This window comes from Ochotona princeps, chromosome 23 (assembly GCF_030435755.1).
Source record: "Ochotona princeps isolate mOchPri1 chromosome 23, mOchPri1.hap1, whole genome shotgun sequence".
Taxonomy (NCBI): domain Eukaryota; kingdom Metazoa; phylum Chordata; class Mammalia; order Lagomorpha; family Ochotonidae; genus Ochotona; species Ochotona princeps.
In genome coordinates, this window is record NC_080854.1 from 5660699 (window position 1) to 5684617 (window position 23919).

Here is a 23919-nt window from a genome sequence, read left to right on the forward strand (position 1 = left end):
GAACCATTGGACAGAAGATCTTCCTCTCTGTCTCTCCTGCTCTCTGTATATCTACCTTTCCAGTAAAAATAATAATAAAAAAATTTGGGGGAAATGGAATTAAAGTCTTTGTGCAAAAATTTTAGTATCAGTGTAGAAGTTCATGAAAATCCATATTGTGAAAAAACTATGGGTTTCAGAAATTTTTTTTCGCCCAAATTACTTACTAATTTAATGAATTTTCTGAAATGTGGTTGTGTTTCTAGCATGCAAAAGCTGGAAGTTGCTTGGGAAACGGTTGAAACTTACTTTAAAATTCTTAAAATATTATCAGTATGGAGAGTGCTAGGAGAACTGAAAAATGACCTGCTATATAACCCAACTATCCCACTCCTGGGAATATATCCAAAGGAAGTGAAATCTGCATATGAGAAGGGGATCTGTAATCCTATATTTACAGCAGCACAATCTATAATAGCGAAGACACAGAAACACCCAGCTGCCCAAAGAAGAGTGGATAAAGAAACTGGTAAATCTATTCTGTGGAATAGTACTCAACCACTAAAAAGAATGAAATGCTGCCATTTACAATCAAATGGTCCCAACTAAAGACCACTATGCTCAGTGAAACAAGTCAATGCCCAAAGGACAAATATATGTTCTTATATAAGGCAACCTTCATGCAAAATACTACATCAACAGCCATCCCAATACTGCTTTTGCTATATCTCAGAGGGTTTCATATTTCTGTTTTTATTCATTCAAAAATGGTTTTTGTTTTTCTTATTTCCTCAGTGACTCATAGGTCACACAAGAGCATCATTTGCATCAAGAAGGACTTGATTTTAAATGTCATTCAGCAGCATGTTATTTAACTTCACGGTGTTGTAAATTTTCTGTTTTATGACTTGTTCATTTAAGGTAATGTCTAGTAACTGTTTAGTACAGATTATCACGTATAGATGTGAAGATACAATACAGTATGCATCTCTACTTCCAAATCAAAGATGGACTCCCAGTGAAACTGTTAAATTTATCCTGGCTGCTGGTCTCCTTGCCAATGCCCATGCCTGCAATGTCAGGATACATTGACATAGCAGAATGATGGACTTCTGACTGTGAGGGACTATATTACTGTCATGACATGGGGAAAATTAGTGGAGGCGGGTGGCTGGGATTTGTGGAGGGGGAAAGGAAATCCCAGCGCCTATGGAACTGTATCATTGAATAATGAAACAAATAAGTAAAAAATTGTTCCCATTTTAATATGCATTTTACTAATTTTTCAATCTCCACTAGAAGCCTTATATTTCCTTGGTCAATAAATTATACTATCCCTATATAAACACAAATTTACCTTTGCTTCTGAATTCTACTTAGTTTTCTGCTTTCTGGATTGAATAATGTAACATATATTACTATTTTATATATAAAGACACATTAGAATAAAAGCCTGTACTGTTTTTCTATATTCTTCAGTCAATACATGCCATCGGTCTTCAACTCAGAGCCATTCAGCAGTGATTAGGCCAAAATGTGACTTTGCACAATTCAACTACTATAGATAGACTAGTCCCTATTTTGTTGGTTGGTTGTACTGTAAGTATCATGATTTACCCGTTTCATGTAAAAATAGGCTTTTTTTTTCTAAAACACAACCACATAGTATAGGAATCCTAGATTATAAACTCATGATCAAAACTTCGTCCCAGGTTTCCTTAAAATTCGGTCACCTTGCCCTATTTCTCTGCACATTGAAAATTCCTCTTTTTTTCTTTGAATAAGAAAAAATGTAGAGATCACTGCAGCTGCAACTAAAAATAAATGATGCCTCTTTCTATGAATCCAAGAGCTTTGCAACAATTATTTGTTCTAGACATGGAATCACTGAACAATAAAAAGTTTAAAAGCCATTCTTTATTGCACATTAACAATATATTTAACAGTATCTTAGTTCAATGAATCGCTGAATTAGGTACATTTTGGACATGCATTGTTTGTTTAGACTACAGAAAGCCAGTCAATTATTTTATCCAGGTGACTAATCCTGCAATTTGGAAAATGTTAACATAGCTCTCTGAAATGTCGATTAATGAGGGTAAGTCTCATTGTATTTAGAAGTTGCTATAATAACTGAAAATGTTACATTAAAAATATGTTCAGGTCTTTTCAAAAAGGACAGTAAGTATTTCTTGGTAACAGAAAGGGGCATAGGCAAAGAAAATTAGAAAAAAATGTTGAATATACCCTGCTAGATTGGTTCCCAGAGAATATTAGTTACCTTATATATATGGCATATATATAAGATAGATATACGATATATATGAAATCTGCCTGAGAATAAATGGTCACAGACTAAATATGTAAGTAATACAGATACCCTTTCAGATTTCCATCTTACTTTGTAGATTATCATTTTTAAGTGGCGAGAAAATTGCAGTCTTCACAATGAAAATGAGTATAAAAATGACACTGGAAAAAGTAGAAGCCCAAACCCTAAGCCAGATACACTGTTAACTGAACACTGTTGGTAAGTTCTGGATAGGTCAGCTCTTGAATAAAGTTGCATTTATTCACGAACACATTAGTAAACACGTCCATTATTCTCAGGCTGTCTTATAAACACCAACCATTTATACAAGGCAGTATTATAAAAACTTCAAAGCACATTTGAAAAAGGTCTATGCAACGTTTATTTACATTCGTTATGATTGTTCAGTTACAGTGAGATATAAAATTCCTAGAACGGAAAGAAAAAATAGCAGAGGAAGCAGAAGACCACGAAGCCGATGACCCAGTTGACGGAGTAGATGTAAATGATGACCATGTCCATGTCGAACCACCAGCCGCGGCTGTCGTCCTCGAAGTGCAGGTAGTCCATCCTGTGGGCGCCGTGCGGGAACTGCCGCCTGGTGACCGGCGCCGGCCGCCGGGGGAACCCTAGCAGACGCAGGCACACACTTTAGAGCTCTTAGGTTCAGTAAGCACCCAGAGGGAAAGCCCCGCAGGAAGTTACAACAGACAGCAACTTGTGGTACTGATTTTTTGTTTTTTTTTTTTATGAAAACCAAGTATCAGAAGTCTCTTCTAGGTCACAGTGAATCCTTTTTCCCCCCTTTTTTTAACTGATAGGGTTTTTTGTGTTATATTTATTATATATATTTGTGTACTATATATATTTGTGTTGTATATATATATATATAAACTTTATACTTTTGTCTTAACTGTTTAACGATTAGATAGAATTTTAAAACCCCCGTAACATTCCCCTTATCCCAGCCCCTTTTCCTCCCATCCTCTCTCCTCCCCAATTAATTTTTTCCAATTTTGAGATACCATATTTTAGATTTATACTTTGGTAACAGGCTTACTACTTCACTAAGAAGCTGAACAAATAAAAAGCAAAAAGAACGCAAAGCCAGACCCAATAACCAGGAAAAGGCAAGGACTACGGGCTCAGGGGACTAATTTAACTTAGACTCTTAGTTGAGGCAACACAGTTATTTGAGTCCTATAGTTCTTATCTGTATAACCATGTAAAACATTGGTGAAAATCAAATGTGATTATTTTTACATGAGAACACTTCCTAAATTCAAACTTTATTTTTACAACTGCTAATATAACTATAGTTTGTCAACTTCTGATAACCAACTATCTAACTTAAGAATCTGATTCAGGGGCCCAATGCCGTAGCCTAGTGCATGTCCCATGTTCCCATATGGGTGCCTGTTTGTGTCCAGAAGGCCCCACTTCCGATCCAGCTCCCTGCCTGTGGCCTGGCAAGGCAGTAAAGGATGGCCCAAAGTCTTGGGACCCTCCATGCATTGCAGGAGACCTGGCAGAAGCTCCTGGCTTTGGATTAGCTCGGCTCTAGCCATTGTGGCCACTCGGGGAGTGAACCAGCAGACACAAGAGCTTGCTCTCTCTCTCTCTCTCTCCTCTCTGTATATCTGACTTTCCAACAAAAATAAGTGAACCTTAAAAAAAATTTTGATTCAGTCCAGATATTTGGGCAAAATACTGAGAAAAAAATATTTTACTAAAAACCAAATGACATAACAAGGGTATCAGTTTGACTATATTTGGCATGGATTTTTATTCATTTAAAAGCACAGATACACTTAGGTGCAAAAAATTTACTGATATATAATATCAAATGCATTTAAACGTAAAATTCACTTTTTGAATAGCTATTAACCCAATTATTGTTCTGTATTTGCTGTGCCACACTTACTTGCTTAACAGCACAAAAAAACTGAGCAGAGAAAATTAACTCACACTTGCTAGTAGTTTGAAGAAAGTTTTGGTTCATCCAGCTTAATAACTGAGTAATGCTAAATATCATGCTATATGTCAGGATGTTTAATTTGCTGGCAAATAATATACTTACAGCTGTATTAAAATCAAATGTCTTTAATTACGAACAATTCAATTTCATGTTTGTATATTTGCACATGTACCTATATAGATTGAAAATATGAAATTAAAACAGAAAAGAATGTTTCAGAATACACTAGAGAGACACAAATAGGCTTTAATTTTAACGTTTAGTTTAACTTGCTATAAGATTTTTATTTTTTGATCAGTAATTTGTGGCTAGATATTTATTTCTGCCAAAAGATAAGAAAAATATGTTTCAAGGTGTACACCTAACTATAAAATGGAGGTTTTTTTTTTAACTTGAAAGAGAGGGAGACAAATTGAATTCTATGCTGGTCACTCCCCAAATGGCCGCACGGACCAGAGCTGTGCCCATCTGAGCCAGGATCCAGAAGCTTCTTTCATGTCTCCCACCTGGGACAGGGTCCCAGGACATCCTCCACTGACCTCCTGGCACATTAGCAAGGAGCTGAAACCAGTACTCATATCAGAGCTGACACCACAATTGGAGGCTTTACCTGCAGTGTTAGCACCAAACTGGAGTTTTTTGTTTTGCTTTAAGAGAAATTTATTTATTTGAAAATGGTAAAATCAAAGAGCGAGATCTTCTGTTGATGGTTAACTGCGCCAGGTGCTGGTATGAGCAGGACTAGACTAGCCTGAAGCCAGAGACCAGGACCTTCATCTGGGTCTCCCACACGGGTGGCAGGGCCCCACACACGTGGACCGTCCTCTGCTTTTCCTGGGCCGTTAGTGGGGAGCTGGGTCCAAAGTGGGGCAGCTGGGACGTGCACTAGAGGCCGAGGGGGAGGCAGCTCTCTCACGCAGTAGCTTCTCCCATTACACAACGCAGGTACCAAGACAGAATGTCTTCACAATGTTTATTCCTTCCATGGGGATTGTACGCACTTTCCACTGATACTTAGTCACTGCACATAAAAAAAGTCAAGCCATTTATATTGTTTAGTCATCAAATCAGGGTAATTAGCATTCCTGTATCCTTTTCATTTTTTTTTTAACCATTGTAGACTTTAAGTATTCCCCTCCTGTATTGTGGAAATACAGAGCAGGTTATCATGAAATATACGCATATCACTGTGGTGTAAAACACTAGCAGGGCAAATAACTCCATTTGGTAGAAAGTATCCAACTCCACACCATTACCAAGCTGTGGTGTTCGTTATTTGACGTTCAGATAATCTTCCACATGTAAGATCTAATATGCAGTGCTTGCCTTTCTGGATTGTATTATTTAATATAATGCGCACGGTTCCATCCACTGCAAATGATGGGATATTACTCCCATGCTATGGTTGGGTAATATTCCATGATGTGTACATACCACTTTCTCTTTGTGCATGCATACATCAAGTGACATTGTGGTTGAGTCCCTATCTTTTTTAAAAAAATTATTTCTTTTTATTGGAAAGTCAGATACACAGAGAGGAAGATCTTCCATCCAATGAGTCACTCCTCAAGAGGTTGCAACAGCTGGAGCTGAGTCAATCTGAAGCCAGGAGTCAGGAATCTCTTCCTTCCAGGTCTCCCACACAGGTGCAGGGTCCCAAGGCTTTGGGCTGTCCTTTACTGCTTTCCCAGGTCACAAGCAGGGAGCTGGATGGGAAGCTGGGCCACCAGGATATATGGGATCCTGATGTGCAAGGCAAGGACTTTGGCTGCTAGGCTATGGTGCTGGGCCTGGCTCCCTGTCTTGACCATTGTGGACAGCACTGCCAGAAATGCAGGAGGGCCGCTATCTCACACTCTGATCTCTCTTGTTGTATGTAAAGCAGATTGTCTCACAATGTCTGCAGAAAGTGAAAGTTTTTGATGCACACATTTTTGAAATTCATACATAAAATGGTCACTATAAAGGCCATGAACTATATACTGTGGGGAAAATAAACTACCTATCCACATTTTTAGAACCAAAATGCACTTTGTACTCCATTTTTCCTTAACCTTCTTTGGAGTACCATGCATATCCAAAGGCAGTGGGCAGCATCAGAGGTACGGCTAGCTGTAGGGTTCCCGAAATTTCCATCATGGCTGTGCTAACCTGCATTCTCACTCCCATCAACTGTTTCTGTGAGTCCTCTCTCTCTGATGCCTCACCAACACTTGTTCGTTATTTTTTATTTCACTGATAACTGTCACTGCAGTAAAATGTCTCACTGTGATTTTGTTTTACATTTCCCTGGTGGCTAACGATCACGAGCATTTTGTATTTGTTTATTCATGTTTTCTCCTTTAAGAAATATTCACTCTGATCAGTGTCACATACCTTTTCAATTTTCACATGACTTTGAGTTCTTGTACAGGTGAGTGATTTACAAATGTCTTCGGATGAGCAGGTTTTTTTTTTTTTTGGCCTTATTTACTGCGGTCCCTTCACTCTTATTTTTGTCTTTTGCTGTGCACAAATTTCTTAATAACATTTGTCTAGTTTTGATTTTGTGATTAAGGGGACTCATGCACAAAGTCATTGCCTTTACCATTGTCTTGACGTATTTCTCAAGCAATTTTCCTTATAGTTTCATGTTTTTGCATTTAGATATTTAATGCTCCTTGAGAGCTGTGTATGTTGTGAGATACGGGGTCAAATCTGAAAGTTTTTTCTTTCTCCAATAATTGCTATCTGCTGAGTGACTCCGCCGATACCAAGAATGGCCAGGACTGGCTTGGGTGGAACTGAGACAGAAGGACTTCATTTAGGCCTCCTGCATGTGTGGCAGGATGTAGCCCTGCTACTATCAGGTCAGTATGCACAGGAAGCTGGACTCAGGAGCCGGAGACAGGAACTGAACCAAGGAATTCTCATGTGGGACATGGGCGTGTTGGCAGGCATCTTACCTGCTCTGTAAACCTGACTGGGAACTAAGTTTAAATCTTCCTAATTTGCATATCCAGTTATTAAGCACTACTGATTGAAGAGACCATCCTTTCTCCATTGTATGTTTCTGGGGCCTTTGTAAAGAATGATTTTCTTTGTGCCATGTGCCTGTTTTTATGCTTCTGCCATGCTGTCTTGGTTACTACAGCTGTGTAGTATGTCCTAAAATCAGTTACTGTGCTACCTCCAGCCCTGTAACTGTAATTCAAGATTGCTTTTTAAAAGATTTTTAAACTTTTACTGGAAAGACAGATTGATAGAGACAATGACAGACGAAGATCCTCCATCTGTTACTTCACTCCCCAGATGACTACAGTGCCAGAGCTGAGCCAGTCTGAAGGTAGGAGCCAGAAGTTTCTTCTTGCCCTCCCACATGGGTGAAGGGTCCCAAGGTTTAAGGCCATCTTCTGTTGCTTTCCCAAGCCATTATCAGGGAGCTGGATGGGAAGTGGTATAGCTACGAACCAGCGCCAAATGGAATCCAATCAATCCATTGTACAGGGCCCATTTCTTTCCTCAGGGTTTTCTAATTTTCATTGTAGGAGCTTTCTAATTCCTTAATTATTCCTCAGTCTTTTATTTCCCATATATAATTAAAGTACTGCTATCAACTTTTTTCTATATCATCTGGTAATGCATGCCCCATTTTCATTTCTTTCAGAAATTTTTAAATGGTTCTTTTGACTTCATTCAATGTTGAACTTTCCATATATTTACATATTTCTTAAAGTTTATTTTGTTGATTTTTATTTTTATTATGGCTAGAAAAGATGCATGATTTTCAATTTTTCTAAGTTGTTTGAGATTCATTTTATGGCCTAGTATATAGCCTACACTAGATCATGCTCCCTGATGAAAACAGAATATATTCAGTAGCTGCCACATGGAATGTTCTGGGTCCGGTTGGTGTTGAGTAGGTCTCCACACAGCCTACTTGGGATGTGTCTTTGTGAAGTTTTTGTCTGGGGAATTTCCCACTGAGAAAGCGGCATGATAAACACCCCTGCTGTAGCTGCAGCTGAGCCTTTATTTCCCTGTAGTTCTCATATGGTTTGCTTTAGAAAATTTACAAGTCCACCATTAAGTGCATACACACCTGTATTCTCTTGTATTTCATTGAGTTCTCTGACAATCGTTGCTCTGAATTGTTTATCAGACATTTTGTCATTTTTCTTTATAGAATTTGGTGTGAGTGCCTTGTCCAATTTGTGCTGGTAGTTCAGCCAAAATTGGGTAATACAGTGTATCCATTTAACTTATCATTTGCAGACCTCAGTATATTATATAACACACTAAAAATAAACTAATGCAGTCATTTTTTATTTACTTTTTCATTTACTTTTTGGGTCAAATTTAACATTAGTAAGCATTATATAACATTAGCAAACACTATGTATCATTGTTATATGAAATAGAAAATGCCAGTATGGGGCCTCACTAAATAATATTTAAGACTTTTTCTGTTATAGAAATACAAATATTAACATTCTCATCTCATGTAATAATACGAGGTGAACAGCCTTGGAAGCTGGGAGCATAGAGCCTTGCTCCTGAACATTAGGTGTTCTACTTTGAAGAGCATTGGTTTAGGGAAATGACAATCCCAACAGTTTGCATGATCCAAACACTGGCTGTTATCTTAAGAAAGCTCAAGTCTATAACAGTGTTTCTCAGTGCTGTTTGCCATGTGTATGAGTGTAAAGGGAAAAATTCAGTTAAACTCCTTTAAAATCAACTAACCTAATCAATAAATTAGTTTGAATTTTATTTAAACTGAATTTCTCCTTAGTAAGGCCAATTAAATGCTAAGGAAGAAGACTTTATCTGGAATGGTTGAACTTCCGGAGAGCAGAAACCATTCTAATATCAAAGACTTTGTTGTTCACCAATCCCCAATTTTTGTCCCCACGCAGTATATGGTTAAACATACTACTATATGGCAACAATCAAAGTACGGATATATCATCACTTTGTTTTTTAAAAAAAGGCTGCATTGGAACTTTTGGAATAAGGCACTTTTATACCGAAAATTCATGTTTACAGATCTGTCTATATCCTAGCTTTGTAGATATGACAGGCTGATAGTAATCACCCTGACATGAAGACATGGTTTAAAGATGATCTTATGTCACTAACTGGTGGTATATTTCAAATATGCCACTTTAAAGTCGAGGACACATGTTTAAAAAGTGCACCACGTTCCTGTTGAACCTAATAGTTAAGATGCCTGCGTCCCATATTAGAGTGCGCGGTTCATAATCCCACCACTGTGTGTCCTGATGCTATCTTCTTGCTCGTCCTTTAGAAGGTACCAGCTCAAGAAACTGAGTTCTTGGGCCCGGCGGTGTGGCCTAGCAGCTAAAGTCCTCGCCTTGAACACCCCGGGATCCCATATGGGCGCCGGTTCTAATCCCGGCAGCTCCACTTCCCATCCAGCTCCCTGCTTGTGGCCTGGGAAGGCAGTTGAGGACGGCCCAATGCCTTGGGACCCTGCACCCGCGTGGGAGACCCGGAGGAGGTTCCTGGTTCCCGGCATCGGATTGGCGCATATCGGCCCGTTGCGGCTCACTTGGGGAGTGAAAACATCGGACGGAAGATCTTCCTCTCTGTCTCTCCTCCTCCTCTCTCTGTATATCTGACTTTGTAATAAAAATAAATCTTTAAAAAAAAAAAAGAAACTGAGTTCTTGCCCCTTGTGTTGGAGAGCTGAGCTGGGTTCTCTATTAGCCTTGCTGGTAACTGAAGAAGTAACTGAAGAAGTTGATGCTAGTTTCTTTTCCTGTGTACCCCTGTTCCTCTCAAAGACATACATACATGCATACATACTACAGTAGAAATTATCCTTTTAAGGAATTCTGATTTAACTTCTGGTACTAACATACGCACATGCTTTTTTCTGTATCTGGAGAGAGATTCATATGGATTTTTTCTGTGATATACTACACTAATCTGATGAATTTAACTGACACATTTTCTTTCCAGTGCTGAAGAATTTTTAAAAATGTAACGGGTATCAGGGATACAAGTTATAACGCTCTTCAGGACTCTCACTTTAGAGGGCCTTAATTTGCACACCATTCAGCATTCCTGCGAATGCACATCCTGGGAGGTAGTGGCTGATGCACAGGCCACGTAGCTGGGTCCCTGTCACCCACGTGCGAGATGTGCACGGAGCTCCCAGCCATGGTGGATGGAAGATCTCTGCCTGTCTCTCTTGTCTTTATGTCTTGCAAATAAAAGGCACCTTATCCTTATCCTCCATGTGGAAGGTAGGGGCGTGAGCACCTGGGCTATCCTCTGTCGCCCTTGTTAGGTGATTACCAGGGAGCAGCAGGATACACACTGCTTGCCTTTCTGGGATGTCACCATTGCAGGCAATGGCTTTACCTGCGACACCAGGATGCTGGCCACACTTGTCTCTTAATCTCCATTTTTTTTCAAAACAGCTTACTTCAGGTTTTTTTTACTTTCAGGTTTTTTACTTGAGGTTTTTTTTTTTCCTACAGAATAGATTTCAGATTTATCTTCACCATTAAAGACCATACAATCGCCTTTATCATTTTGAAACTTCTTTCAAAGACAGATAATGTTACCGTACTCATTTTTGCAATTTCAGCAACTTTTTCTGTGCTTGTGAAGTATTCTTAATACATCTTTGTTGGATCTGTGACTGCACAAAAGGGCACTTTCTGAGAGTGGAATAATTAGTATTATTTTTAGAATGCCCTGAATCAAGTCTTTGAAATGTATTTTCAGCAGGAATTGAACATTATCATGAATATATTTAAACGACATCATGCTAAGCAGAGAGCCTTAAAATCAGTACTGAGAAGAAGAAATGTCTTATCTTTCACATTTGATGGAACAGACAAAAGATTAAAGCACAGTGTTCTACTGCTCTGTGTTCTTATTACATAAGAATTTGGTTGTGTCAAAAGTTGATTGAAGTAAGTAGGTCTTGGCAGGGGTGGAGTGATATATTAAGTTACAAACAGATACGGAGTTACAGTGTTAATATACTTAAAGCGTTAATGAAAGTAGAGCATAAAGGTCATATTTTAGCTCCTATGTCTTCAGGCTCCCAAGGTCAAATGTATTAATCCCGCAAAAATGAATGTTTCATATTATTTAAAACATCCTGTAAATTACTAATAATCCTAGCACATCTACTTGAGCTTAATTATAATTTATAATGTTATGCTAAGTTACAAACCTTTAAAAAAAAAACATTCATTTGCAAGGCACATACAGAAATGGAAGGTAGTCCCCCACTAGCTCGTTATCTGCCCAGCTGCCTGTGAAGCCAGGAGCTCAGAGCTCAGTCTCCTGCCCACGTTGGCAGCAGGGACCAGGATGTACATTAGCAGCAAGCCGGAATGCACAGAACAGCCCATCTCAAACCCGGCATTCCAATAGAATATTTGGGCATCCAAGTTAAGATTTAACTACAAAACCAAACTCCCACCCCTAATTGCAATATTTTTGTATCTTTGATTCTATAACTAGTTAAGAAGTACTAACAATTTTTTTAAAAGTTTTTTTAATTCAGCAAAATTAATGTAGCATAATTTGCCATTTAAGCATTTGTAAGCATGCAATTAATTCAGTCCCTGGCATTAACTTACATTAAGAGTGTTGTAAAATCACTACCAATATTTCCAAAAGCTTTTTCATAGTCCTATATAGGAAGTGTAGCCACTAAACATTTATTTCCTATTTCCTTTCTCTTTAGCATTTGGTAATTTCTAGTTTGCTTAGTGTCACTATGAACTTGTCTGTTTTAGGTATCTCATATTAAGTGGTATTATATATTATATCTTTCTTTAGTTTTCCACTTAGTATAGGCTTTCAAAGTTCACTTATATTGCAGTTTGTATCAAAACTTCATTCGTTTGTCTGATGTTTATTTCCTTTTATGTATTATATGCATATAACGTACCTTTTTAATCCACTCAACCGCTGATGCAAATCATTTTATTTCCTCTACTTTTGGCTATCGTCAGTTACACCGCAGCGAACAGTGGCACACAGGTAGCTGTTTGGGACCCTAGTTTCAGTCTGTTTAGCTAAATCTCTAAGTCATTTGGTGATTCTGTCTCTGGCTATTTGAAGAATCCCCAAATCATTTCCACCGCGAGCAGATCCATTTTACATTACGACTAGCAATGGACAGAGTTCCAGTTTTTCCATGCTGATCTTTTTTCTTTTCTCTTACTGCCATCCAAGTAGGTGTGAATCTAACTGGTTTTAATTTCAATTTCCCTAATGATATTCAGTATATTGTTCATATATTTTTTGATTATCCATGTATCTTTGTATAAATGTGTGCACAGATCCATTGCCCACTGTTCCAAGATGGCTTGTCAACCTTTTTGTTACTACTTTGTAGGATTTCTTTATGCACTGAGGACAGTAAGATTTAGTGAGATATGTGATTTGCAAGTATTTTATCCTAGGGGTTTCCTGTTTACTTTCTTGGTAATGTCATTTGTTTTACAAAATTTCAAATGTGAATGAAGCACACTTTGCTCCAATTTCATTTGTCACCTCAGCAGTTTACGAGAGGTGGTAATGAGAGACATAGTGATATTGTTATAATAAACTGGGGGGCTACTTCTGATTAGGAATGTTAAATGTTTAACAGCAACAGGTAAAAATAGTCAAGAAGATGTCCCTTTGGGAACCACTATAATGTTCACTTACTGAAAGCCTTGAGACAAAATATCAAGTTGAAAATGACCCATGAGTAAATAAAATCACAACTAAAGTTTATTATTGAGTAAACCTCTCTTGTTGTACCAAACTCCATGTAAAATAAAAATTCTGTTTCATAATTTCTAAATCAACACATAGAAATTATTAGAATAACTTTGGTAATTTATGCTGAGTTATAGAATTTGGAAATCATATTGATAAAATACATGCAGTCATTTAGAGAATAAAAAGAATTTAGCCTTTTTTTAATTTATGCTGATTCTAAGTTAGTTAAATATTTTAAAAAATCTAACAGGAAGAGTTGAAAAAATTCACACTTTAGGTATTAATTAATAATCAATTTATGAAAAGACTGTTTTTGGCTTCAAAGATGCTTTTTCTTTTGGTAATAAACTAAAAATTATTTAGCCTTTCCTTTTCAAAAGATGAACTCTGCTACTGTTCCACAAAGTGCCCACCCGACAGGAACCACTGCATCAACTTCATCCTGCAAATCCTGGTCTATGAACACCTGTTCTATAGTTTATTTTGAAGCTGAACTATTCAATTATTATTTCAAAGTCTGTGAATTCTTAGGACATGCCAAAATAGACAGCATAGAATATAATCATTTGAATATATAATACATATTTCTGAGTGAATTCAAAGTTTCCAGTCATTTCCATTCTCTGGAATATCCTGAGAAATTACCAAACAACCTTTCATTTTCTCAGACCACAAAAAGGTAACAAAAGGAAAAGCAGTACCTGTGGCAAACATCTATGTGTTCTTATATTTTAGGGATTTTTATATTATTTTTAACATTGTAAGAATATTATTTATATTATTATATAATTTTCTCATATTATTAAATATAGGGATGAAGAAAAATGACAAAACTAAATGCTTTCACATTTTATTTTCATATTATAATGTACTAAAAAGGTGCTACCAAAATAATGGTTTTTTTTCACAAAATGTATCTGTTATTTCTCAAGGAAACCATGGATTGTTACAACATAATCTTATAGGAGTTAATATTTGCATGCACAGAAATAGTTTGCTGAGAGAGCCATTTTATTGCTAGGATATTTATAGAGTTTTTGTGTAACATTTTCCCCCATTTAAATTTTATTTTATTGTTAATATGTTATTCTTTGCATGCAGCATTTAATATTTTTTTTATTTCTATTTATGATACAGCTCCATAGGCTCAGGGACTTCCTCCCGGCCCTCACCAATCCCCCTCCTCCTGCTGATTTTCCCTATGTTAGCACAATAGTACGGTCCTTAAAAAAATGTCATAAATTGATGATTCTGCTACTTAAGTGTATTCTGCCACTGTGGGTATGGACAGTGGCAGAAAGTCCAGCATCCTATTGTCGAGATATATTTAACAGTTTCATTGGGAGTCCATCTTTTATTCAAAAGTAGAAATACATCAGTGTATCTTCTCAATATGATAGCCTGTATTATACAGTTCCTCTACACGAATGTATGTACATGCGTGTTTTATGATCCTGTACTTTGCATGAAGGTTGCCTTATATCAGAGAGACATATATTTGCAGTATTTTTTAAATGAATAAAATCTTAAACTTCTTTCTCATGAATTAGAACACATACTTGAAAGTGAAATTTTTAAGCTATTTAGCTGGTTTGATAACTTGCTTGAAAAATTGCAAAGAACGAATGCTAAATCTATATTATCTGATTAATTTTAATGAGCTAAAATTCTAGTAGCTGTTAAGAGTGGAGCATACACCTCCGTTAATATCCACTGGTTATAAATCACGATACCCAAGCCCGACTTCATGTACATTATAGGATGAAGGACGCACTGAACAGCAATGACATGGTAAATGGTAGTAGCTCTATTAGCTGTGAAAAATGCCCTACTTCCCAGCTTCTCTTTGGGCTGTGAACATATTAATATTTCCATCTCACTTCTCCAGGTACTTATGACTGTCTTTTTCCATTCTGATGCTACCTTAATGCCATTTTAAGCCTTGTTCTTGTTTTATATCATTTTTTAAGTTAATGTATTGCAGATGAAAATACAGGCAAATAACTTTAACGCCTGGGTTTCAGAACTGAAGGTAATGTAGACATCTGTGGTCACTTAAATCCCCATGGCAACTGTTGAGAAAATGGACAGCCTCTAATATGTACAGCTATTTGCATATTTGAGAAAATTGCACTGCACTTGGAACTTAATATTTACTATCTCAAACAAATGGACCGTTGTTAACAGTATTAAACTATCATTATGCTATGCTAGTTACTTTCATTTCAGAACAAACCAAACTGTTCATCTTTATTTTACTATTTCACCTTTGATTAGTTCATTTATAAAGTAGTTCAGACTATGAATGAGAATAAAAAGTAAATTTCAAGGTACCTTTAAGCCCACAATTTTGTTATAGCTTATATCAAAAGTCCCATTAATTTTTAGGGCTATGTATTTTAATTTTGTTAATTTGCCTGTTAATTTTGGCTAGCAGCTATGACTATTGTGTTTGAGCTCATTTTTAGAGATTCCAAATTAATTGTTCCATGGTATGTCAAATTCATAAGTGTGGTATAACAGAACTTAAACAGGATTATTTTGCTTTAAAAAGAAAAACAACAAAACCTTATTTCTTCTCTTGCCTCATAAGCCCCCAACCCCTTTCATGTGTCACAGTGACTTGAGGAACATGGCATTTTCCAAGACAAGATGAAAAGCTGTATTTCATAACGTCTCATTTTGTCATTGCTATTTTGGGAAGCTCCTTTCCTAAAGTTCTGCAGAAAGGTTATATATGCTGATCGTTATCTCTCCCAGAAATTCTCTTCATTGGTATGATCAAGCCAAATGCTCACTTGACTGATGTGAGTCTGAGTAGTTTACATATTAATTTTTATGTCATTTTGAAAACTATTTTCACCGTGACTATATTATCACATCACAAAAAAGTAGAAAAAAATCTTTCTTCCATAACTTTACCTGGAAGTTATGTGTATTCTAAAATAAAGATGTATGTATATTAAAATAATGGTCTATGAATGATAATGAGCCTTGGTCAATAATATGAATAATATTGGCTAATCTGTCTAATCCCTAGCTTATTCTACGAAGGATAGCAAATTATTTATAAGATGTTCTTTTTTCGGGCAAGTGTAATGAAAACATGAGAATGAACATATCATTCCAAACTGTAGGCTTTTTGTTTATTTATCTTGTCTAATAAATCTGGTTAAATCTCCCAAAACAACACTGAATAAGACTAATGAAAGTGGACCCACTTTCAGCTTTTCTCCATTTAGTATGATGCTGGCTGTATTGCTTTGTATGCAGTTTTTGTTACACTGAGTTATGTTCCTTCTATAATTATTATTACTTAAATTTTTTTAAAATTATGGATTTTATTAAATACTTTTCCTCATCAATTGGAAGATTATGTGATTTTTATATTTCTGTTCATGTGGTGAAATGTATGTGTTGACTTGTAAACGTTGAATCTGTCCTGAACACCTAAATTTCAATAAATCACAAAATGTATGGTCTTGGTGATGTGTTACTGAATCCAAATTAAGTATTTTGCTAAGAATACGGGTGTCTACATTCATCATGGATGGCTGATAGTTTTACTTTTTTTCCTTTTTTTTTTTTGACTTCCTGTTCTGGTTTTGGAATACAGGGCACGGTGGCCTCAAAGCTTCCTTAAGAGTTCCGTAGAATTCAGCTGAGAGACGTTATGCTTCTGGGGTTTTCTTTGTGGGAAGACGTGTTATTGCTGCTGGAATCACACTGCTCAATATTGGCTTCTCCGGTGCCCTTTTTCCTCACAGATCAATTTTGTTCAATTACATTTGTTCAGAAGCTGACCCATTTCTTCTATGTTTAGCCCCAGTTCCTTTGACTTCTGCTTCTATGCTATTATTATGCAACAATTCCTTTATATCTGCATTGCCTGACCTCTTTTTTTCTCTTATCTATCAATTGTTTAATCCTTTCAGTGAAACAACCCTTCATTTCATTATTGAAAAAAAATTTTTTAAATTCTTTTACTTAGTAATCTTTGTTTCTTCCAATGAATACTTTGCTTTTCTAGAGCCTTGAAATGCATCCTTGTTCTTACACCTTTCAGTTTTCTTGATGCAGGTGCTTTATACATAAACTTCTTAGGATTTTTTTGGTAATTTTTTGCAAATTTTAATTTTATAAATTTTTAAGGAGGCGTGTTTCCATTGTTATTTTGACAAAAATTTTAAATTTCCCTTGACATTTCTTCAATAACCCAGCTTTAATCGAGAGTATTTGTTTATCGTATGTATCTGTATAATTCCGAATGTTGCTGTTAGTCTTTTTCAATTTTGGTTAGAAGAACACATGAAATGACTTTTATTTTTTAAAAACTATGTTAACTTCATTTGTGGTGTGAAACAGAGCTAAGTCCTAGGAACCGTGCCATCGGATTGTGTAGTCTGAAGGTGTTAGATGGACTATTGCATAATGTCTTAGATCCTTTGTACTAGTTTGACTTGATTCTAATGCGTCTTTATCTTTTTTTTGGGGGGGTCTGGATGATCTGATCACTGACAAAACGAGAATGATGAAATCCTCTTCACATTGCCCTTTTTATCTCTAAATACAGGAAATAGACATTTATATAAAATTAAAATGATTTTAGTCAGGAATATGTCCAGCGCATTACTTCACAGGGTGAAAAGCAACGGATCGATTCCAGGGAAGTGCTGAGTCAGCTTAGTGGCCCATTCCAAAAGCTTTCATGAGCTTCATTTGTTAGCAGATGTGTGTGTTGTAGCGATTTTTCTCTTTTTGTGTCTTTCTGGTGGAAAAAAACACTAACTCTGTGAAGCTCAACACATTTCTGTAAATGTATGTCTGTTTTTTTCCATTAGATACCACTTACTTATTTAGTTTGATCAATATTAAAACACTAGTTGAAAGGAATACTTCTGAGGACCTCTATATTAATACAGAATCGATGATTCAGTGTGTCATGCAGCGTGGTATGAGAATCACAGATTCTAATTCTCTAAAATGTAAGTTTGTATAATTCTGTTTTTTTCAAAAAGATAATTTAGTCAATATGTAATTAAATGTGCTTATTAAAATCATTAGTCAAATAGCAAATACTACAATGTGATGAGAGGGAACTTTGCGGCATAACCTGTAATTTAAAAATACTAAAAACTAAAATAAATAATAACTTGGCAAATCTTAATAGAATAATATTAAAGTGAATAACAGAGCAGATATTAACGAAACAAAATATAATAGTGTCAATTCCAAAATTGGAAATTTAAAAGCGTTAAAATTGGCAGATACCTGGTAATATCACAAAAAGGGCATGATTAAATAATATTAATAAAACAAAAAATGGTAAGAAGGGACCCACTGGGATTCCATATGGGTGCTGGTTTGTATCCTGGCTGCTCCATTTCCCATCCAGCTCTCTCCTTGTGGCCTGGGAAAACAGTAGAGGACGGCCCAAAATCTTGGGACCCTGCAACCTCGTGGTGGATTTGGAAGAAGCTTTTAGCTCCTGGTTTTGGATCGGCTCAGCTCCGGCCATTGCAGGCACATGGGGAGTGAACCAGCGGACAGATGATCTTTCTCTCTCCTTCTCTTTGTAAATCTGACTTTCCAATAAAAATAAATAAATCTTAAAATGGGAGAGAGAGAGAGAGAGAGAGAGAGAGAAGGGGTCAGCATTGCATGGAACTGGTGTCAGCCACCATTCCAATGCTAGGATACCACAGCAGAGTGCCCATCGGAACCCCGGATTTCTGCTCCAATCCAGGTCTCCAACCCATGTGGAAGATGGAGTTTCAGTTTCCTGGGCTTGGCAATGTACGGACCCCACCCATTGTGATCATTTAGGGAGTGCAGAAGGAAGATGTCTTGAATTCTCTCTCTCCCTCTCTCACTCAGATTTTCAAAAAAAAAAAAAAAATATATATATATATATATATACTTACAAAGAAGAAAAGAGGAGACAGAAATGCTAATTACCTTGATTTGAGCAGTATACATATTTTTAGAGAAATAACACATTGGGTCCCGTACATATATCAAAATTTTAAATACACACACTTGTGACACATTTTAATTATCCATTAAACACTGATGGTGAGGCAAAATGAATTTGATCTCAATTTATTTTTAGCCAAGTTTACTCTCCTTGCATAATTATTGTTTTCTTCTTGTACATCTGTAGCTTTCAGCAGGGAGGTGCTAAGCAATACCTCTACGTAAAACTGATCAGTATAAAGATGTTTCCACGAATCTAAGACAGTATAAAATCAATGTAGAAAAGGAGTCTGTAGAAAGTTATAAAATTTGACACCCTTACCTCCAAAAAGATGAAATGCTTTTCTGCAGCTTGGAAGGGGCCATTTGGCAGAGCTGGATTTCTGAAAGCTTTGTTTTATTTTCAAATATTCTTTAGTAAAAAATGTTTTTGTGGCATTGTTCAGTTCTGGAGTAAAATAAAACAATTTTTAAACACTGGTTTGAGTAAAATGATAAGAACATGACAAATGATTGGTGTAGTATTTTGATTTAAAAAATTCAAATCCCTTTAAGTTACTAAAGATGAAAATAGATTCAACTTTTAACTTTGGCAAATATTACTCTTCCCAGACTCATATTTTATGCATTTTATATGCCAATACACACATTTACTGAATAGCTCCTAGACCAGTACTATGTCAGGTATAGATAAGATAGAGTCTCCAGTTGCAAGAAAATGTCAAATTTAGATGGAAATAATGTGTTAGGAGTCTAGCAACAGGCAAGCTTATAATGCATTCAGAACCAGGAAGAGACAATGAAATAGTAAGATCCTTCTAGACTCTGTGTTTGATGGATAAGGCAGATATGAGAAAGTTCAGAAAGTGCCGAAAATCCCTCTTATAAGACTGCTAAAGAGGTAAAATATTAATTTGAAGTACATGTAGACCAACTGGAGGACACACATGATGATTCTTTGCATAACCCAGTCTCTATATATGAGCCCTGGGGAGAAGACGCGATGTGAGTTTGGACTGCTTCGTGGAGTTCTTTAGACGGGTGTGTGCAGAACTGGCTAACAGCCTGAGAAGGTAAACTGGCCCATTTATTCAAATGACCTCTCATTTTTAATCTCACAATTGTCATCTACACCATTTCCTTAGGCTTGGAGCTTCACCTCAAATCGGCTATAAAAAAAAATCTATTCTTCCTTTCTTTTCCCTTTATTGTCTTTATTATCTTTCTGTCTTTCATTCTTGTCTTTCCTGTCATGTCCGTCTGGTGTTGATGTCTTTCTTGTTTGTCCTTCTGTTTCTGTGTGTTTGCCGGTTCGTGTCTTCCTATGTCTCTGTTTTCTGGGTGCCGTTGTGTCTTTCAGTCTGTTCATGCGTCCTTTGGTCTTTCTTGTTGTATGTCTTTTTATCTGTCTTTTTGTCTTCTTGTCGGTCTCTTTGTAGCTTCTTTCTGTTGTCTCTCTGGCTGAATGTCTTCTGTCCGTCTGTCCATCCTTCTGTCTGCTGGTCCTTTTTCCTGTCCCTGTGTGTTTGTCTTTCTGCCTGCCTGCCTGTTTTGTGTCATTCTGTTTCTTTTTGTCTGTCCCATCTCTATGGATGTCTGCTGTACGCATGTGTGTCTTTCTGTCCTATCTGCCTTCTCTCTGTCTTTCCCAATGTCTGTTTCTGTCAGCCTGCCTTTCTGCTGTGCTTCTGTGTCTGTGTTTTACCTTTCTGTCTGTCTGATGATCTTTCTGCCTGTCTCTCCTTCTGTCTTTCTGGCATTTTTTCTGCTCCTATCTATCTGTTTGTCTGTCTGTTCGTCTTTCTGTCTGTGTCCGTCTGCCCTTGTGAATGTCTGTATCTGTCAGTCTCTGTCTGTTTTTCGGTCTGCTGTGTCTTTGTGTCTGTGCGTCTCTCTGTCTTGTTTCCTTGGTGTCCCTCTTGTCACCGCTGTGTCTCTTTCTGTTGTCTGTCTGCTCTTTCTGAATGCCTTTCTGGTTTTCTTCCTGTTGGCCTGCGTTTCTGGCGTTTCTGTCTGTCTGTCTGTCTGTCGTTTGTCTTTGGTTTTGTCTTTCTGTTGGTGTCTTTCTGTCTCTTTACCTGCCATTCTGTCTTTGTGTCTACCTGTGTTTGTCTTTTTTGTCAGTCTTCTGCTGTTTGTCTTCTGTTTTTCATTTGGATGTCTGCATGTGTCTTTCTTAAAAAATAAACTTAATTGCTTGATTTTATACTTCTAAAATTCATGAAACATCTTACTGTATCTGCCTTTCTGTTGACCATCCAGGGCTTTAGGGCCAGAAATGACAGTTTTATCATTTGACATACTGACTTGTTCATGAACAAATTTCTTTAATCTAAAATGTTTTTGAAAAATATACACCTTGGTACACTACTGAATTGCTGTGTCTTAAACTTTGATTTTAACAGGCAGCTCAAAACACCCTAAAGGATATAACAATGACAACTCCATGGAACAATGTGGGTAACTAACTACCTATTGGCAGTTTAAGGCTGCTTGGAGTTGGAGGGAAGTGAAGAGGAGGAGGAATCTGTTGGCCCCACATTCAAATGCACCTAGTCCTGAGACTTCTCTAACTGAGGTCCTGGCCAGGGGTGCTGCTCTGTCACTGCTTGCTTTTCAAGCTTTGCTTTTAAGCTCGTGATATGTGAACTACAGGAACGGAGCCCTGGAAGATGAGACCATGCTGGTAAAATGAAATTGGAGGACAAGGCCAGTATTTCACAGCCTTTATGAAGCAGGTGACACAATCATGTGGCATCAAGGGACAACACCAGAGATGACAAATGAAACTTCTTCACCTCTCAGGTCAACGCAACATGGATTGACTTTTAAAATCTAAAGGGAAAACTGGCTGAAAAGGTGTATCTTTAAAAATATGAAGAATAATGGGGATAAAAAGAGCAGACTAATAAACTATAGAAGTCAGGTGAGGTTGAAAACTACCTTGCAACTTCAATGCCTTTCCTAATTCCACACTTGAGAACTTATCATTCAAGTACAACTAGTTATAGAAAATGCATCTTTAGAATCTATATGCCTGTGATATGTGGTAGGGTTGTGATGTATTTAATAGTGAAATCTGAGTGCTCGTTTGTCATAGCAGTTGATACTTTGCTTGGTGCACTGGTGTTCCATATAGGAGTGCTGCTTTGGGTCCTGGCTCCTCTACCTAGATTCCCTCTTCCTGCTAAACTACATCTATGGAGAGAGCAAATGCTGCTTGGGGCTCTGTGAGCCCACGTATGAGATGTGGATTCAGCTTCTGTTTCTTTGCTTGGTCCTGGCCCTGCACTGCATATTTGCGGACGGAACCCGCAGACGGGTGGATCGTTATGTGTCCCTTGCACTTTCAAATAAAATGAAAATAAACAGACATAAATCAAAAATTTTTTAAACAATCAGTTAAGTCATTTTAGTTGGACATCCTCTCACTGTTTTTCACAGTAATTCACAGCTGCTTCATTAAAGCCTGCTGCACATGGACAGCCTGCTAGTATAGGGTGGTGCTGGCACCATCACTGGCTAGAATAACTCTTCAGTGCCTGCCATCATGATGAAGAATGCAGAAGAAGGTATCAAATGGCTTGGGACACATTCGTTTACAGTAACAATAGTCTTGCTGTAGGACTTATCTTTAAGCACTGATGACTAATTCTGGGTACTTTCTGAGAAATTAAAAATCTCATAAGATGAATGGTATTATGTTAATTATTAATTCTTGGGGAAAAAACCTGGCTTACAATTTTCCGCATGTCTGTGAATGAAAGCAATGTGGTGGATCAAAGCCAAGGTGAAGAGTTTGCAAGCTGATGTTTAATAGTCGTCTCTTCCTCTCCCTTATTTCCTGGGAAGCTTGTGATTATGTTATACTACATTTATTAAGTGCTGGTTAAATTTATAGTAAAACAATTCATTACAATTAAGTATGTATATTTTTAAGGACACTTCAAGCATTTGGCTAAGTACAAGATCTAAGGTTGTGTAACAGAGTCTAATAGAAGCACTGTGCCCATCTAGTAAAAACGCATGAGCTAAAGGAATGTTACGATGTCTTAAGGTCTTATTCAGGAGTGTAACATGATGAAGGTATCATGAATATCAGGCCCAGTCATGTAAGTGGATCCACTAGAATTCTGCTGTGATTTAAAAGGCTAGACAACATGTGTCCAATCATCCCATTCACACATTGATCTATTTTAAATTATTTCTGATTATTCTGAAAACCTTTTCCACTCCACAATTCCTTTCTTGCTTCTATGTTGATATATCACATTGTTTGATATGCAAAGTATGAAAATGACTTGACAAAAATATTTGTAACATATTGTAGTAATAATAAATAAATACTTTTCCAACAGTTTCAAATTATATAATTAGGATGTGTCCTTAACTTTGCATGGAAACTCGGCCCTCCCAGACATCAACAGTTGTGGATTCTTTTTCATAAGCAAGGTCTGGCCCCCAAGAGATTAATGTAAGGGGCATTTTCCAGGAACAGAAGAGAGTAGAAGTCACAAGCGTAGTCAGTGAGCATTTGTGTAAAATAAGAGACATCTAACAAAACAATCATTATTAGGCTGATGTTCAATCCTTGTAACTTGACACAGTTTTTGGTTTAGTAGCATCTTTGAGATGATCGTCAGAATATTTATTCTCCTTTCATTCTCATCTGGCTAGGTTGATTTTTACTATTCTTCAAAGGTATACAATATTAAATAGTTTTCTCAGTATTTTCGAACAGCAGAGCAAAGTGGAGTTAGGGTGGCTGCTGTGTTATGAATATCTGAGAGCCTTCTCTTATCCAGGCATGAAATAGGGTTATTTTGTAATCTCAATCTACCTTGCTGTGTATCGCTGAAAATCCTCAACCTGTCTCAAAACGACCTTCAGGAACAGCTTTTGCTCCTCGGACTTGGTGGCGGTGGAAGGG

General features: G+C 37.0%; 1 protein-coding gene across 1 annotated transcript in view; it reads right to left on the reverse strand.

Annotated features, from left to right (window-relative positions):
* Positions 1–1865: 1865 nt before the first annotated feature.
* The window catches only part of RNF180 (ring finger protein 180), a 101617-nt gene continuing 79563 nt past the window's right edge, over positions 1866–23919 (reverse strand). Inside the window, exons 5-6 of the mRNA XM_058680006.1 lie at positions 19312–19437; positions 1866–2919 (exon numbers count right to left, since the gene is read on the reverse strand). Coding sequence (XP_058535989.1) covers positions 2720–2919; positions 19312–19437 — 326 coding nt within the window. The 3' untranslated portion in view covers positions 1866–2719. The remainder of the gene's footprint in view (positions 2920–19311; positions 19438–23919) is intronic.